The sequence below is a fragment of the Harpia harpyja genome, chromosome 2 (genome assembly GCF_026419915.1).
Source record: "Harpia harpyja isolate bHarHar1 chromosome 2, bHarHar1 primary haplotype, whole genome shotgun sequence".
Lineage (NCBI taxonomy): Eukaryota > Metazoa > Chordata > Aves > Accipitriformes > Accipitridae > Harpia > Harpia harpyja.
The window spans coordinates 39,652,575-39,670,819 of record NC_068941.1 but is presented as its reverse complement, the minus strand read 5'-3'; the positions used below and the strand labels follow the sequence as shown (position 1 = coordinate 39,670,819).

Sequence of the window (18,245 nt, the reverse complement as noted above, 5' to 3'; positions counted from 1 at the left end):
GGTACCAATGCGAATCACTGAGCTGGCCTCAAAAAACACCCCAAACGCAGTAGGGAAAAAGCTGTTCCGCAGAAATCACCTGCCTTGGTGGAGTGGGCAATGGTTCACAGATGTTAATCCAAGTAAGGGGCTCCATGCTCAGATTCACTCAATGCCAAATCTCTTGATGATTTTGTGAGTCATTTGCTAACAGCTCCTAAAAAAGCTCCTAAAAGCTCTGGCTCCTGGATTCAGAAAACCCCAGATCTACAATTAGGCGCAGACCCTTCCAGAGGCAGGACCCAAGGAGGCACTGGAAGGGGAGAAACAGATCAAACAGCCAGGCCTCTCCTTGAGATTGAGATCACTTTTATTTTCAGTTGTTTTGGCGAGTATGTGTGGGCAAGTGTGGGTGTGGTGCATGTACATCTGGGCATGCATGTGTGTGTGCGCAGAGTCCTGCCCAGTGATGTAGATTATATGAATACCTGCAATTACAGTCCACGAACTGAGCCATGAAGTGCGTGATGAGTGCTACACTGAGGCCCACTTGCTTGCCTCTTCTTGTGCTTACTGCAGTGCAGCATCTCCACCTCCCCGCACTGCCGTTCCAAGGATGCCAGCCCAAGATCCCACCCAAAGGGCGTGGGAGCAGCTGAGCTCCGGGATCTGGCTCTGCAGGAGTGAGCTGGTGGGTTTTCACCTCACTTAGTGAGCTCCTAAATACCATTTGCAGTTCCCTTTAACACAGCTATATCCGTCTTCTCACAGTGAGGAACCCCTACTGCTCTGACAAACTTTAACTACCTCAGAGGTACAAAGGGGAAGAGAACAGGGCCCCATGCAAGCTCCGGTGCTACAGCACGGCCAAGCGCATCTTAGGTTCCTGGGAAAGCAGCACCCAAATACACTATTGAGTTTTCACAGCCACTGTGGAACTGTAGCATAGAGGATGCTGCAAGGGAGATGACCCGTGCTTCTGCAGCCTCCAGTCTCTTCCATCTGATTTGAGAGACCACAAGGCAGGTTAAATCCCAATCTGATCTCTATTTCTGTTTAACTTTAAAGCTGAATCCCCCAAGCTCAGAGCAGAGACAGAATGCAGAAAAAACAGTATTACCACGAAAGACTAGTCAAACACATCCTGGCCTCGTGGCAGGTTGGAAACAATCCCATTTCTCTGACCTTTTTGCCTTTAGCACAGATAAAGCAAAGGTGTCCCATCACCCAGGACCCTCTGCAGTTGCCAGAGGCCTCCAAGTACCTCTGCAAGCCCCAAGATGAGCTAGATGTGTAGCATCACCCTTCGGGCTCCCTCTCACTCTACCTCAACAGACTTGTCTGCTGCTTAGGGACACGCAGTTTCTCACATTATGCAGACCTAGCAGAAGGCAAAGCTGCTCTCCTGGGAGTTTCACTTGGACGGATGCAGGTTTCAATCCCAGGTTGTGCTTCAGAGCATAACACAAAGTACTCCAGGACATGTGCAGCTGCTGAAAGTCCTGCAGTGCAAAGCAACTTGCCAGCTCTGCTTCCAAACCTGTCTGCACCAGTTTCAGTAGGAAATCAACTGGTCAACAAGCAAGGGGTCTGCAAACCAATAAGCAAAACCAGCACAGTCCTCTCGAGTGAAGTAGGCATCTAGTACCAGGAGATTGTCCTCCTGTTCCAAAGGGGTTAAATTCACTGTCAGCTCCATGGGGAGACAATTGATGCCCCAGTCCTTTCTGCCCTCTTCACAATACACTTTCAGTAAAGGCCACAGGGTGCTCCACAGAGGCCTTAGTCATTTCTAGCAGTTCAATAACTCTCTGGGCAGGGACAAGAACAGGAATATAATACATGCTCTGAACTGAGGTATCTCTGCTTTTAGGGCACTGCCTTCAAGTCCTCTTTCCTTGTGGCTGGACTCATGAAAAGTGACAGATCCTTCAAAAATACGGGGCCCTCATCCCTGGGGCTCAGGGATGTTAAATGGGGTCTAAGAGGCAGGAGCTCAGCAAAGGGACACTGTGTGCAGAGGATTCCAGGATGCATCCTTAAAAGAGAGCGACACCAAAATCAAAAGGACTATCAGCCACTTGGCTTGGTTCTCCTGCACAGATCTCCCACCTGGCAGTTGCAAAGGGGAGACATTTTTGAACTGCATAGAAAATTAAATGGCTTTTGCATATTAAAAAAATACAGATGAAAACACAGTTACACCAGTTACTAAACAGTGGGCGGATGAGCGATCACCTTTTCATATTAAATAGACCCAACTAGACTGATCTCCATACTGCCACACTCCTGGCATTACAGCTTCAGTGCACACAGCAGACTGAGTGCCTCCAAAGGCCAGGTAATGCTGTGCTCCCGCTGAAGTGGCATGCTGCAGCAGGAGGGCTGCGGTCCCAAAGAGCAGGCCGTAAGATGTCTGCTCTGTCCTCTCACTCCTCCAATGCTCATGCGTCCCAGACCAGATGGGCGCACTGGGAAACAGGCCTCCGGCTGGAAAAGGATTCCAGTTTGTGGTTTCTTTACAATGTGGTTTCCACACAACGTCACAGCAACAAATCGCTAGTTTCTTCCTATAGAGAACAGAAAGAGAGAGGTAAGTAGCAGAGAAGAGAGGAGGAGAAGGCTGCCCAGCATGGGAGGTGACAGTAGGGAATGCTCTAACATAAGTTCTGACTATACCAAGGCCCTTCATGTCTCATGGGCAGCAAGAGTCAGGACAAGGGAGTTTCCCAGCACTATTCCTGACACTGTTCAAAGATCTCACCTCCCTTCCACTCCCTCCAGCTGCCACAGGCAATTTCTAGTCCCGAATTTATCTATAGCGATACAGAAGCACAATCAATCAATGCTTCTCACTGACATAAGAAAGGTTCAAATACCCATTGCCAGAGGTGGCAGGTCAACACATGAAATCTGAGCCCAAGCTCTTCCCCCAGCTGGAATGATATCCTGAAGAGATGCAAAGCTGACGGAGCTGCCAGCTTTTATTTGGCAGCTTTCCCACCTGAAGTGAGGCACAATGGCTTGATTTCTTCCACCTGGCCTCTGCAATCTCCCACCAGAGTGGGTTCTGCCCTGCATTTCCCAGTGTTAAGCTCCTGCCAATGGGGATACTTGCAGCCCTGCACACAAGGCTGGTATTTGAAGGACCAGAAGCCAGGGGAATGTCACCTGTGCAACAGCAGCAGGTCCCAGCAGGATGCATGTCACTGTCTTGCACTGGTTGCGGGCCCTGCCAGCGTGCATCCTGGTCGGGACTGCCTGCTGACCAGTATCACCCACCCCAGGTCTGCCATCACGGCCTGAAGGGTTAAGAGCTGTACATTAACACAAGCATTTTAAGTCCCTCATCTCTCAGACCTCCACCAGCATCTGATGAAGGGATCCTGGCTCTGGAAATGCCTGCCTCCTATTTGATTTACACTAAATCAAATATTTGCATGGAGCAGGACTCATACAGCCCAGTTATCAGGGCTCAGCTGCAGGGCACAAACTGACAGCAACATCTTAGAAGTCCTCAAAACCACCTAGTCAGGAGAGAAACCAGCACTGTGGGGCCAGTGCTCAGCCTGCCCTTTCACACGTCTGGCCCAGGAGAACGGCTGCTCACGAAGCACGGCTGCCAGGGTCAGCCCAAGGGGATCAGGGCCAGTTTGTACAACACAGCCACATGCTGCTTCACTGGATCTCTGCACAAAAATGCCTGTGTGGCTTTGCTAGCAGGAGGACCCAGATCTAAATTTCTACTGCTCTAGTGGACACAATGCATGGAGAGTACTGCAATGGCAACTCCAGAGCATCCAGACATGGCAGACAATGAGCTGCTGGGGGCTAGCGATAAAGAAGAAATGGCAGGTGCCGGGGGCACACTGACTGCCCTTCTTCCGTCCCTGCGTGATTACAATACATCCTTACTACTTCATGGCACAGCGCATGTGAATGCACAAGGCAGGAAACATTTCCCAGCCTGCTTCTCCTCCCGCTCTGCAGCCACCGCCCAAGCCTGCTGTGTGGGACACAGCCAACTGTTTTGCAGTGGAGCAATTTTAAAGGCTTCACAGCATCAACCCCCTACCCGACAAAGTCTTGGCCAACTGCCACAAAACTCACTTGTCCAGGAACAAATCCAGGGAATCCCGCTACAGCTCATTTCAAGAGACTTTCCTCCAAGCAGGTCTGAATTAAATGGTACCAAGAACATTTTTACATTCATCATGAGATCCACATGGGTTTTCAACACGCGATCAATGGTCCACAGAATCCTATCCCCAGTGCTTTCCCTCTGGCCAGCGGCCCTGCCATCTGCAGCAATCGTTTTGCTTCATGCCTCGTTGTTATCCCCGACCTCCAGGTGACTGCGTCCACTCCAGCCATGAGGCCCCCACCTGGGAGCTGCCCCCGCCCCACAGCATTTCAGAGTCCAAAGTCCCATCGATCTCCGTCAGCATGCAACTCCAGAACTGGAGAGATGGGAGCACTGCAGAGCATCAGCCATGTTCTGCCCGGTGGAAAACCTTTGGCACCAGCACTGACGATTTATCTGGAAGAGGAAAGGATAAAGAAAAAGTAATGTAGCACGAGCAGCAGGGTTCATAGCGGTTGTGATGAATAACCTAACATGCACAATTTTCACTAGGCTTCTAAATAGGGAGGGTGAGGTCTTCAAAAGTAACACAGGCCTTTTTGAGAACACAAGTTTCCTGCCAGCTGAGTGACTGTGAAACTGGGACACAGTTGTTAGATGTTGTGAAAGGCAGGCTGCAGGACAGGAGGACAAGTGCACACGCATAGCCTGACAGCACAGTACAACAAAACTTGCAACCTGAGGTTAGAAATGTGCTGAGCCAAGTATGCACACAGGAGGACCAAATGAATAGACAGTGGTGACCTGTGGCTCAGGATCAGGGCAGCTACCTTGTTTCCTGCCCCAGGTGGGCACTTCCAACTTCACCTTCACACACAGCTCAACAGCCCCTCATTATCGAAGCTATTCTCCAGCAGGATGAGCATATTTTGGGGTGGGAGGGTACTGAACAGAGAGAACAGCATCCAAAGGTACTTTCAGATACTGAAGTGAAAGTAATAGGCATTCACATGCAGCACAGCAGCAGCCACCAGCAAGATACTTGGCTCGCTCCTTTAAGCTCCCTGCCAAATTCCCTTGTGCCACTCCAAGGAGAGCAGGCCATGGCTGCATTTCTGTTCTCACTTCAGAACATGGTTTAGTGGGCATGGCTGATGGTTGGACTCGATGATCTTGAAGGTCCTTCCCAACCTAAATGATTCTATGATTCTATGATTCTGCAAGAAAACCTATGCATCAAAAAGCCAAGGCACTGGCTGTTTTTATGACTGTTGTTCCACATTTGTTCCCACCACAACACAGCTCTGTTTTCCAAGCACATCCCCACTCCGTGGAGTGAAGGACACATAGGCTATTGATACACAGGAGGGCAAGGCTTCTGTCCAGAGGGACCTCACCAAATTGGAGGACTGGGCCAACAACAGTGCTGTAAAATTCAACAAGGACAAGTGCATAGCCCTAAATCTAGAACAGGACAACACCATGTACCACCATAGCCTGGGGTCCAGCTGGCTTAGGATCTGGTGGAGAGCATATTGAACACAAGCCAGCAGTGCATCTTTGTGGCAATGAAAGCCAAGCTGTAATAAGGAAGACTCAGACAGGACAGAAGGAAAAAAGTTCTGCTCCAGGAGGGCAGCGTTAACTCTGGAGTCCAGAGAGGTGGTGGCACCTCCACCCTTGGCAGTCATCAACCCTCGCCTATGCAAGGTCCCAAGCAACCTCACCTGGCTGTGAGGGTGGCCCTGCTTGGAGCAGGGGGTGGACAGAGACCTCTTGAGGTCCCGCCCTACCTAAACCTGCCTATGATTGTATTATCTCCTAATCTGTCCTGCCCACTATGTGTCTTGCATCTGCCACAACACAGCTCAGGGAACACCTCAACTCATTTTACTGTACCTCTGATCCTTTGAGCAGGCTGTCTATATCCACAAATAATTAGAACAGTCCCCAGGCTGTGGGGCTGCTACCTTCCAGAAAAAATACTTAGTGAGGGTGTGTTTTACGTAGGCTTTCTGGTGTCTACTGACAGGGGAATGGGGGTCTGCTTTCAGGTCTCACTTGGAACAAGGGCTGATCACAGTAGGAGTTGGGGGGTAAACCAAGGCAACATTAACTCGCTCGCTGCCATTCTTGGGACAGATGATCTCCGTCAGTCCCTCTGGTCTCGGCTGACTCAGCAGTTCTCCTGTGAATAAGGGAAAACAATGAAAACACTTAAGCATCGGCAAGGCAGTTTTGGCAGTTTTTGCTTTTAGCATGCCCTTCCCCTCCCCCTCACCAAGTAGACATCCATGATGGATGCAAGTGAACACTGTAAGAGGGCCTACTGGTCCTGCAACCCAAGCAGGTCTCATCCATGTAACCATGGTGAATGTCCTGGTGATTACAGCTTGGAGACATGCTGCTGCACACAAATGTAACATCTGCCATCTTTCCTGTCTCTGCTTTGAATCACTGCACACAGACTTGAGAGCTCCTTAGGGATTCATAGCATCTAGATGGAGCCTATTGAGATGGAGGTTTTAGGAGTAGGTGTTTTAATTAGGCTTTGGGGGCAGATGGGATCCAGAAGTTTACCTTCAATCTCCATGAAGGGGAAGAAGCTGACCTGTAGCATCAGCAGGAAACTGGCAGACAGGTAGAGAAAGCTACAGATACAAACCTTATTATTCACATCTGCATACTACAGCCATCCACACCCACAAAGCTACCGAAAAAGCAGCTGTCTTTCAGTCCAAGTAGAAGGATGCTACAAGGACCCTGCCAAGACCACCTTCTTTGGTATGAACCAGAAGGAAGATGGTCTGAAAGCACTGCTACAGACATGATTTTTGCATCACTTCAGTATTTCTCCCCTAACAAATTCTAGGGAGGACCTCAAACCAGCCACAGACAAACGTGCTTGACCTTTTCTAAACCTGTATGTTACCTCCTGTTCTGTCCCTGAGAAACCCTGCCCATTGCAGCTGTCCAGCTGTTGCTCCAGTACTGCAACTTCTGAGCTGGAGCTACCTAGGAGCTGGAGAAACCCTGCTGTTCTGCAATGGCTGGCCAGCTGCAGGCTGCCTCTCTTAGCTGCCAGAACAATATTTAGAAGCAGGTAAAAATACTCAAGAGGATTCCCTAACGGCCCTCTCCCTGGTCGCACTTGCCACAGCTGCTGTGGGACTGCTGCTGCGTCCTGTCAGGGCTCTGGACCACACTATACTCTGCTGAGCATGCAGATCCCAGCTCCCAGCCGTCAGCTCTTCCCTAATGGAGGCAGTACCAGCTCTGTATTGAGTCAGTAGCAGCGGGGGGCTCTCACACCACACGGTATCCCTCTGCTAGATGAGTTGTGTCAGCTCTGCTGTTCAAGTGCCAAGTTGGCAGCTGCCCACCACTGGCACCCTTGCAGCATGTAGTCCAGGGCAAGACGCAGGTCAGCACAGTGAGAGGGGAAAGCCAGGTGCTGCAATGTGCCCAGCTCCGAGGAACACTTCCCCAGCAGCTTGCTCAGAGCAACTCAAGTTTCCTCCTGGCTCCACTCCACACATGACTGGCCCCAGCAGGGCAGATTCCCTGGCCATTGACATGCCATCTCCTTGGTGTAGTCCAGCCACAGCTTAGACAGCCAATAGCACCAGAAGCACCTCTTGATACCAGTCTGGCAGGTAGGGTCTGCTCTCAAAGGCAATATGGGATGGGAGCATCCATGCCCAGCAAGGGCTCAATTCTTCTACTGAGCGTGCCGACATCGGTGCCAAACAGCCCTACCCAAGGCAGAGGCACCAGGCCACAGCTGGCTTGTGCCAGCTAGATCAGTGACTTCCTTTACAGAGGAAGGCCGGCTGTAAGCAGGCTACAGTCACAGGTCCGTACAAAACTTCTGTAGCCATCAATCAAGCAGCCACCGTGAGCTGTCCCCACTTCCACTAAAACACTCAAGACAGATGATTCTTGGACTCCCCTATTTTGAAACGCACTTGCAATAAATTCCTCTGCTGTTAAACAAAGAACATCAGAAAAATGTCTCCCTGTGTCTAGCTGCGATTGCCAGGCACCCCAGGAAAACCAGAAAAGAAATCATGCTTTGAAGAAGTACTGCCCAGGCTGCGCAGCAATGGCAGAACAGTCAGCCCCATCACACATGAAGCCCCCCAAATGCTGCTTCCCTCCTCTCCTCCTCACACTGTTTCTCTTCTCACTTTCATGAAAAAGCAGCTTTAAAACCTCTTGGTTCTTCCAAAGCAAGAACACATAATTTGGTATCGTGAAAGCAGAGGGGAGAGACTGGCAGGGAACACACACACACAGCTCCCCTTGAGAGAGACCCCACCTCTGGGGCCAGTCATTCCAGTTTGCCCCTATGGTCCACAATCTGAATTTACATTTGGTTTGAATATTTACCCTTGTCTCACACCCACACTCAAACCTGAAGTGGAAGAGCAGCTTTTAAGCCTTGCAGACATGTCTCCCAAAACAGAAGAATCGTGATGGTATTTGCAATTCAAAGTTAAATCTGCAAGGCAGCGTCCTTAATTACGTGAGCTGTTGCACGCTGAAAGCAGCACTGCATCCCATCAAGCACATACACCACAGGGCTCTGTGTCCTAGTGATTCCCAGGTTTCCAACCCCAGGTTGACTTCCAAACTGCATTATTGCTAACAGTACTGAAAACACCAGCTCTGACAGGTGCGTCATAAAATCAGTGCACGATTATGTGCTTTAAAGACAGGGCTAATATCCATTAGATCTTAAACCAGAGGAGTGCAATAAGACCAGTCTGTCTGCTTGAGCCTTCATTCCCATTTCCATCTCCCTACTTCAGGAATCCTTAGATGGAGATTTCTCAGGCAGAGAAGATTGCTGCAGGGTAAAACAGATGCCTCATTTGCAGGCAAACCCCTTCCCACAGCTCTTCAGTCAACCCTCCTTTTCTTTACCTTCCCCTCTAGGTTGCCTCTGGGATAAAGCTCACCGCACTCTGTCCCCAGCCTCATCCACACCTTCTCCAGCCCCACTCCCATTTCCTGCTGACATACACACTGCTCCCCAGAAGACATAATTTTCTCACAGTTACTCCATGAGATATATCACACACCAAGTAGGCAGAAGGTCACCTGTGCATCCTTCCTATTTCTCCCCCTCCCAGCTAAGGGATGTCCCACTGCCTTCCCACCAGAGCATTCTTGTCCTCTTGTCTTTGCAAAGTGTTCATCTTTGCTGCAGAAACTCATCACAGTACTAAAACAGGCATAACTATCTAAATCATGCTTCACATCACTGCTAAATAAAAGCCAGTGCAAATCCCATTGCAATATGCCATCTTCAGAGCTCAAACTAGCATTGAGACACTGCTGGGAGAGTTGCACACTCTCCAGTCCCAGAATCTCCTGGAGGTTTCAGAAACCTCATGTTTCTATTCAGAAATTATTCAAGCTGCAGGAGATTAGAAATAAAAGTCTTCAGGGCTGTGGCAAGGTGGGAAAGAAGAGATCAAACGAAGTATTGCACTGATACAAAAGAAAAAGTGAAGTGCCTGGTATGCAGTGGTGTTTGCTTCACTTAACTGTTAAGTTTAAATGTAGCTAGAGCAGCCCATGTCTGCAGCACTTGTTCTACCCCTGTGTACAGACTAGCCAGTCTGTATTTTGATTGCACATTCCTTTATGAGCATGTCACAAATTTTACTGGAAACCTCAGTTCTGCTGCCCCCTCTGAAAGGTTGCCCTGCAATAGCACACACACAAACCACAAAGCTTATCCTAGTCTCGACGTGGCCTTGGTTTTAATGTTAACTTCCACAGAAGCCACTAAGGTTTTAACGAAAACTCCAACTATTTTGTCTTAAGGCTAAAGACTAACATGATCGAGTTTTTGAAGAAAAATCCCATCTTCTGGGAGACAAATCTGCATCACTAAGGTTATTCAGCTGATTTAGGAGTATGAGCCCTATTTGCAAAGGCCCTTTAATGCTGGGTACTTGCTGACCAAGGCCTGATTTTTAGATGCATCTAAGTCCCAGTTCAGGTGATAGCAGAGTCACCCACCAAGCCTGGTTAAAAGCACCTGCAAATAGACAACAGATGCTTTAGAAGATGCCCCTTTGCTGCCTCTCCATTTACAATGGCAGAAACGGTGCAGAGGAGTTGCATCTGTCCCATGGCCATCCTCCTGGTGTTTTGGCACAGAAACAGGTCTCCACAGCTGGGTAAAATGTGCTGTACAGCAGGCTAAGGCTGAGATATAAACCAAGACCCTGTCATGAAACTACCACGGTTGGTTTTGGCTGCAGCATAAGCTGGTTTGTAAACTCCCCCAGGCAGATGGGGTAAGCGAGTCATGGTGCCCACTCTATTTAAAAGAAACCTGCTACATGTGGGCGGTCACAGGCAAAGATAGGAACAAACCTTCAGTCATGCCCAAAGCTCTTAACAGAAGGGCCTGTTTCCTCTCAGCATTAGCCAGCTCACCCAAAGCAGGTATTTTTATGTCAGCAAGATGTTCTTTGCTGCCACTGTTTTATCCCAGAACAGACACAGGCACGGCCAACTTTGAGCTCATGCTGGGCTCCCGGGTCAGGCCAACGCCTGCAGCCCGCAAGGATAACTGCATGTGCCAGACAGAGCTTAATTGAGTATCGCCACTCGGTGTGCAAGGAAGACATTTCTACTGTCATATATGCCTAGGAACACAGAAAAGCATCACTGTACAATTTTTGGTCAAGTACAGAGTTAGGTACATTACTCCTTCTGTCCTTGATTTACTGTAATTTGGGGAGGGATGCCTCCCTCGGGGCCCATGCCAGTGATCAGACCCATGCGTGCTGCAAAGCACACTTCACTGGGCTTTAGGAAATACCCGTGAAATGCCAGATACCCATGACAAATCAGAGAGTTAGGAGGGAGGCTGACAGCAAGAAAAGTGAGTACTTGCAGGAGTGTTCGGTTACTCCATGCTGGCAGCCAGACAAGGCCAGCTGTAAGCCTACTTGGCTGCCTAACAGAGAGAAGAGTTTTGCACGCAAGGAGGAAAATCCCACCCGGACCATTTGCCTTCATGCAGTTCCCACTGCAACGGCTGTGCTAAGTGGCACAAGGTTCCTTGTTCATGTGTCAACAATCTGCAGCAAGAGCACAGGGGTGAGAGACTCCGCTCGGGCCTGCCGAGCCACCTCCTTTCTCTCAGAGCTCCCAGGAGAACACATTTGCACAGTATCAGCCTGATGGTGTTTCTCATTTTCATGCTGTCGTTCCTGCTGTCAGGATCTGGACTCCATTAGGACAACCAGCAAGCAGTGGATGAGCAGGACCCTGGCCCTCGCTCCTTGGTGCTGCTTCTCTCTCTTCAGTCTGCTTGGGACGTTGAGGCCCATGCTTCATGACAGGGGCATGAGACAGCCAAAACCAAGCTGTTCCTACATCCTGCCCTGCCTCAGCACTGACCCACTCACTCCACCCCATGCCCCAGAGCTGCTCCAACCACATACCCACTGGTTTTTGCAGCCCCACTGCTCATTTGCTCTCCTACCCCAAATCCCTTCTCACTCTTCCTCCTTGCTGAAGGCCTTCAGACACCAACCACTGCAAGTGGGGTTGGCAGGAGACAGACTTTACATCTCAGCCTCAACTGCTTCTCTGTCAAGCCTCCTTTGACTAAACCTTGCTTGTGACATCTCTCAGCACAGCACCCAGCAGTCATGCCTTCAGAAAAGTAGAAAATGGAACACTTCAACACTGCCCGCGTACCAAAAGCATGTGTCCCGTGCTCGGTTTCTAACAGCAGTCAGAAAGCAGGGCTCACAAGAGAGCCCTAGGTCCCAGGACACCCCTCTGCTTTGCATGTAGTCCTACCCCCTTTCATCCATACAACTGCAAAGAGATTGGGGTTGGAGAAGCTACAGCTTCTCTGCCTGGCTGTTAGCTGTTTTGAGGTTCAACAGCTGGAGCACTTACACAATTAGATCAAACCTGTCACAAAGGCAGGATGAGTTGAATAGACATGTACACAGATCTCCCCCTCTGCTGCAAGCACAGGCAACACCCTCACACACTGGGACTTTGCAGCCAGCTCTACAGCAGACGAGAAATCTGCCAGGAGTCTTGGCAGAACAAGAGGGAAGGAGATGGTGTCTCACACCAAGCCTGTTTCTACTCCACGCCATTTAAATCTTGTCTTCACCACTCTCTGCTTGGATGAAATGAGTGAGTTGCTTCCTGCAAATGTTGCTGTGCACGACACACAAGCTTATTCTCAAGCACTGCGCACAGAAAATACTGCTCTGTATTGGTATGAATTTTTAATATGCTCCTCACAGCACTGCCTGCATGTCACGCACAAAAACATTCCCCAGAAAGTCAGAACTCTGCACTTTCCTTGATTTATTTCTAGAGTCCTGAGCAACCTTATCTACCTGGCCTGCTTGGAGCAGAGGATTGGATTGAGACCTCCAAGTTAGGACTTCATTTTCTTCTCACTGGACGCTATTCTCCTGGCTGCAAATGTAACAAAAATAAAGAAGCTGAAAGCAGAGACATCACAAAATGGAGCAGAGCAGGGTGAAATCCACATTATGAACAAAAGTTTCACGCACCTCACATTGCAATCCCGCTTAAAGGAGCTTAAACTAGCAAACAAAACCAACAACAACCCCAGCCTGTGAAAGTGCCCCAGTGGGAGAGACCACTGTGGAAAAAAGGAACAGAGAAGAAAACTCTGTTGGTAAGCACCAATCACAACAGCAGGCTGGTGAGCAGAGCCATCCACCAAGTACTGCATGTGCACAGGAACATATCAGCCTGGGATTAAATATAGTTAAAAAAGAAAGGCAAGGCTTGAAAACAAAAAGCGAAGCTTGCTCTGGAAATGCAGAGTGGGAAAGGCAGCCAGTTGCAAGGCAAAGGACCAACGTGCAGACATGAGTCCCCAAGACCAGAAGCTGAGAGCACAGAGAAAGGATGTGAAGAGCAAGAAAGAGGGTCAGAGCTTTCCAAAATATGCAAAAGGAACTGATGGCAATTTGCCATTTCTCCTTTTAAGGGTTCAAGACCAAAAATGTCAGCAGTGACACCTTCCTTGAACACAAGAGTAGTCTCCTGTGGGTGCTCAGCTCCACTCCAAAGCATCACAACTGCCAGAGAGACAGGCTCAGCCTTGGGGCTGCTGCCTGACCCAAGCACCAGACTGCTTTCCAGCCCTTGCATTCATAGCACCAGCTGCCTCTCGAGCCTGCACCTCATCTCTAGGCCTCACAGCTCTGGCTGTGGACATGTATATGGCTCACCTTGAGTATCTCCCCCAGCTGGCTGCACAGGAAAATGTTTTCCCAAGGCTCTTAATTCATGACAGATGACAGAAACATGAAACAACCTCCATGGTGGATCTCTGGAAACAGGCAGTAGTGCTTTTCAGCTTGGAGCTGACAGGTCTAGGTCAAGCTTGAGGACCTAGAGCTGCAGTTCCCCAGGCCAGGAACCCCAGACCAGCTGCAGAAGCTGTGCTCTGCTCAGCTCAAGCCCAAGCAGCTTTCCTACCGCAGCTGAGATCACCCTGCACTTCACCTCCTACCCAAGGAGCTACCAGGCTAATCACCCTGGCAGGAAGCCAGGGACAGTGCCAAAGGGTAAGGTGCTCTGCAAGGCCTGCCCAGGAGACACAGGGAGATAGATGCTGTACCTGGCAACTGCGACCTCTAATTTTAGCCACTCAGGGAAGGGGAGAGGTCACACAAATACCAGCTAGAGACTGGAAGGCTTAAGGGCGTTAAACACCCTCCTCCCTCCCCAAGTCATGACAGCGTCAGCTAGCTCTTAACCCCTTGCTGTCACACCAGAAGAGGACATTGACACACCTCAGCAGTTGCAAAAGCTCTGGGCAAGCCTTTGGCACTGGACGGAGCGTAACTCTGGGTGGAGAACTTGAGTGGAAAGCATTTTGGATGCTCGACTCAGCAGCTACAGGAGGGTAATTATTCAAAATGCCAATTTACACCTCATCTACTAATTTCCCCAACATGAGTTATTTGAGATCATCCCTTACCAGTGTGGCAGTACAAGGTTTCCAAGCATAAAACTTGGAAAACTCTACATTTGTCCCAAAACATTAGTTAATTATCTTTCTCTCAGGCACACAGAAGTTAATTATAGTTAGAACTAGAATTCAATTAAAAGCAAAACGAAAAGCCCACACATTCCCCAAACCACACAATTTGGTACTTCCTATTTTCATACTCACAAACGAGAATGGAGACAGCAGTAGGAAATCATCAAAACAGCTCCATCAAAATAACTCCAGGAGCAGCCATGAAGGTTTCCGCCCTTCTGTCTCATTCTGACAGTATGACATAAGCAGCTCAGAGAAATAAAGGATGGTTGACATCTAACTTATTCCTAAGCCTGTGCGGGTAACTGATCTACCATCAGTGTGGCTAAACAATGCATGCAACATCTCTTTCCTCTTTCCGCAACTGATGAAATACTGAGTGCAGAGAGCATTTATGCCAGGTAACAATGACATCTCAGCAAGAGGCCTGCCACGAGGAGAGGAGGATATGACTTTTGACACCACCACCCCCTCCAAAAAGATGGGGTGAGCGGGGTGTGAACATGATGCCATTTCTCCTCTGTCCTGTCAAATTCAATCTATTTCAAATAGTATTTCAGCGTGAGTAGCCTCCCTTGTCCACCTTCATCTCTACCTGTTCTTCTGGGCACTCCATCCTTCTTCTCCCTGTGCAACAGGGAAGGTGGGAGCAAGCCACCTCCGCCCATGAGTGACCACAGCAGGCACTGGAGAAAGTAAGTGACCAAAGAGGGCAAGTAAACAGCACAGCATAAAGGCAGGAAAATGAAAGGGGACACTGGGGAAAAGTTGAAATAAAAAACAAAGCATCCTCCAAATTGCTGAATATTTTGCTGCCCTTCTAGTATCTAAAAAGCTCCTTGAATTGGCAGGTTGCAACACAGCACTTTCAGATGACTGCAATACAAAGCCATGAAAAATTGATTTGCTTCATTAACATTTTAGGACCTTATTAGCTGGAACGAAATTGACTGTCAAGGCATTTTAAGGGAGAGTCATGGTGTAATGAGCTCAGTGCGAATTATCCTCATCCCAGAATAGGAACAGGCCTGTCATTGAGTAACCAAGCCCAGAATCTACCTTTTGGTTATTTTTAATTCCACCCCTTCAGCCGTATCTGCCATGAGCACTTTCTCATTCTGCCAAGGCAAGGCACCAGCTGGAGAGAAAGCTGCAGCCCGCCCCAACCTGTCTGCTCTCACCCAGTAACAGCAAGGCACAACTGCATGCAGAGCATCCACCTGAACGCTAGACACCACCAGCTGCAGCCAGTCCAAACAGCAACAACTCCCACCAGCCATAAGCCCACCTTTCCAAACAGTAATTCCAAAGCTATTACACCCTCATCACAGAGGAGATGCTGAGCCTTCTTTCATCCTGATGATTAGCATGCTGCAGGTCCCACTAAAGGAAAAAAAAGAGTTTAAGAGTTCTCAAAACCATTACTATGATAAAGTTAACAGGCAGGGTTCACTGTAGTCTGCAGGGATCCACCAGGACTGGTCAGCATCCTGCTAGCTCCGGCTCTTTGCGTTTGGGTCATAACACATTAATAGCTGGCCATGTGAAAAGCCAGCTCCTGGAGGGGGGCTTACAAGACTCAGTCTCATGGACTTCCAGCCTTATGCAACAGATGAGGCAGGGCCAAGTCTCAGCTTTCCCCTCTGCTAAATTTAGAGAATTAGGCAAGCCTGCAAGTCATCTTCCTCACAATAGTTTGGCTACAGTATTGCACCCAGAACTGGCTGATCATTTTTCTGACTGCTCCAACGCAAGAACTAGGAAGCCTCAATGCAGGTACTGCAACGTGCACTTGAAGAAAACCAAAGGAAGCGGTCCAGCACCTGACACAGCCTGCAGAACTCCCTGCTGCAACAGGCTGTAGATTCAAGAAGCTCACGAGGGTTCACGAAGAGACTGGACCAGTAACTGGCAAAGTGTCTTTAAGCATTACCAAAGAGACAAATCCTTGTGCTGAAGATAGACAAAGGCTGGGAAAGCACTTGGGACAAGTTTTTTCTCCCAGTTGGCTTGCTCCTTCCCCACAAGATGTCCACACATGCCATGACTGAAGGTAGAATCCTGGCTATGCAGCCCCTCTTCTGGAAGTTCAGCAAAGTCCAGCTTGGGAGTGAAATACCTGCAGTTCCCCTTGTAGTAGCCTTTTACATTCTGCCACAGCAACCTTTTTTTTTTTTTTTTTTAATTTACCTGCTTTTTGCCAGCCAAGAAAAAGAAGAACAAACCAAAACACATGCAAGACATGCATGTACATGTGCTGCGCAACAGTTTTCCCTGAGATTAAATAAACTCCTTCCTGGGTAAAAGTAACTTGGCTCCACGAGTTGCTGTTGCCCTAGGGTCATTCCAAGGCTTCAGTGTGTTCTGCAAACTGAATTGGAGGGAGCTGTATTTTCAAACCTGCACAGTAAGTATTCTCTTCCAGATCATTAAAGGTGAGATACGTATGCAATACTCCTCTGTAAAGCTATTTAGGTCACTCTAAAACCCTTGCTGTTCAGCAGGACAACCACAGAGCCCACTTAAGCAAAGGAACAAATTATTTTTATTTTTTCCCTCCATCATCAACTGGTCTAAGGAGCAAAATCTAAACACCGTAAGTCCCATTCAGGCTCAAATGTTAAGTCAAGTAAATATTTTACATGTTAATTGAACCAACTTGAACTAATCCCTGTTTTAACCTATTAACATGACTTTCTATTGAAGCCACTTTACTGTGGAATTCGATCTATGCATGTACATCAGATAATTTATTCTAGGCTCATGCTTAATTGGAGCAAAATGCCTCCTTGGTGCTTCTCCTACAAAGCTACCCACTTCCTGCTAGTTAATAACTAACACCACACTACATGCTGACCACAGGTATGGCTTTAGCCAAGAGGAACCTGCAGGATCACAGAAGTTTCCTTAATTACAAGGGCATCAAATCTAACTTGCTTCTCTGTATATATTTTTTCCCTTTACATTGAAGTTCCACGAGTACATCCTTAGGTCAAGTGTTTCTTCCTTGTGAGACAGTGTGATGTAGATTTGCATGAAGCTATATGGCTGAAATCAGAGAAGCAGAGCACTGAGACCAGTGGCCAACTCTCTTCTGGGTCTCATGGGTAAGGCTGGTATCTTCTATAAAAGCATTGCTGGTACACATGGCAGTGCCCAAGCAGCACTCCACAGAGCTCAGAACCTGAGTTTCGCTATGCCAACAGAGGTGGAGAACTGATTTTTGTTTCAAATCTTCTCCATTTGTTTGGTTTAAAGTATTTTTGTTATTACCAAAATTGCGCTCTCTCTGAAGTCTGAGTGAGCTGCTGGCTTTGCACTGCTCAATGGTCAAGAACAAAGCTCTGTCTGTCCTTCTACTATTAAGAGCTTTTACTTGTCCCCTTTTCCAGAGGGGATGAGAACTAGTCTTTTAAATCTTTTTTTTTTTTTTGCTGTGATTCCTCAGCACTTCCAATCACTTAACCATTCTTCTCTGAACCCTCTCATTCCCTAATATCCAATCAGGTGACAACTAACAACTGTAAATCAAGGCAATAACTAGCTTTTGCTTACACACACCTTTTCCCCAAGGGAAAGTGGTTAGTTATGGACTTAACATTAGATTGTTTTACTACCTCTGCTGAAACCAATTCTTACTACTTTTTATTCTGCCACTGGAACGCCTTCCAATGATAAGTCATACGAGTTCAGAAACAATAGCTTTGCTGCTTAACTCCTGCAGAGTTCATTGCCTGCTAAATGCCATCTGGTCTGGGGTTCTCAGTGCCCAAAAATAAACTGCAGCATCCGTCTTTGCTGTTTAAAAATCACTTCTATGGCAGTCATGTTTGCTACTGAAACAGGAAGGAGCCCTGGGGGCTGTAAAGAACTCATCAGCCTCCCAGGGAGGCAGCAGGATTGCCAGGAGAACATTTTACTCCCCCACTCCCCTGCACCTTCCCAGGAGCTGCCTGCTCCACTATGGGACTCTGGGACAAAGCTGAGCTCCTTCCTGGCCCCCTAACTATTTGTGCTGCAAACCTGTATTACGTCAAGGTTTTCTCCAGGCAGCTTTCTACCAGGTGGATAACACTGAGGTATTTACTCCCCAGT

The 18,245-nt window shown here is 48.4% G+C and overlaps 1 protein-coding gene across 5 annotated transcripts in view; it reads right to left on the bottom strand.

Moving 5' to 3' along the window:
• Positions 1-328: 328 nt before the first annotated feature.
• MFHAS1 (multifunctional ROCO family signaling regulator 1) overlaps positions 329-18,245 on the bottom strand; it is a 35,422-nt gene continuing 17,505 nt past the window's right edge. Inside the window, exons 2-5 of one of the 5 annotated variants that reach the window (XM_052776903.1) lie at positions 6,125-6,251; positions 4,090-4,519; positions 3,151-3,281; positions 329-2,549 (exon numbers count right to left, since the gene is read on the bottom strand). In XM_052776903.1, the coding sequence (XP_052632863.1) occupies positions 4,516-4,519; positions 6,125-6,251 (131 nt within the window). In that variant the 3' untranslated portion in view covers positions 329-2,549; positions 3,151-3,281; positions 4,090-4,515. Of the gene's footprint in view, positions 3,282-4,054; positions 4,520-6,093; positions 6,252-18,245 lie in introns of all 5 variants that reach the window. The other 4 variants (XM_052776873.1, XM_052776892.1, XM_052776883.1 and 1 more) reach the window with 4 other exon arrangements.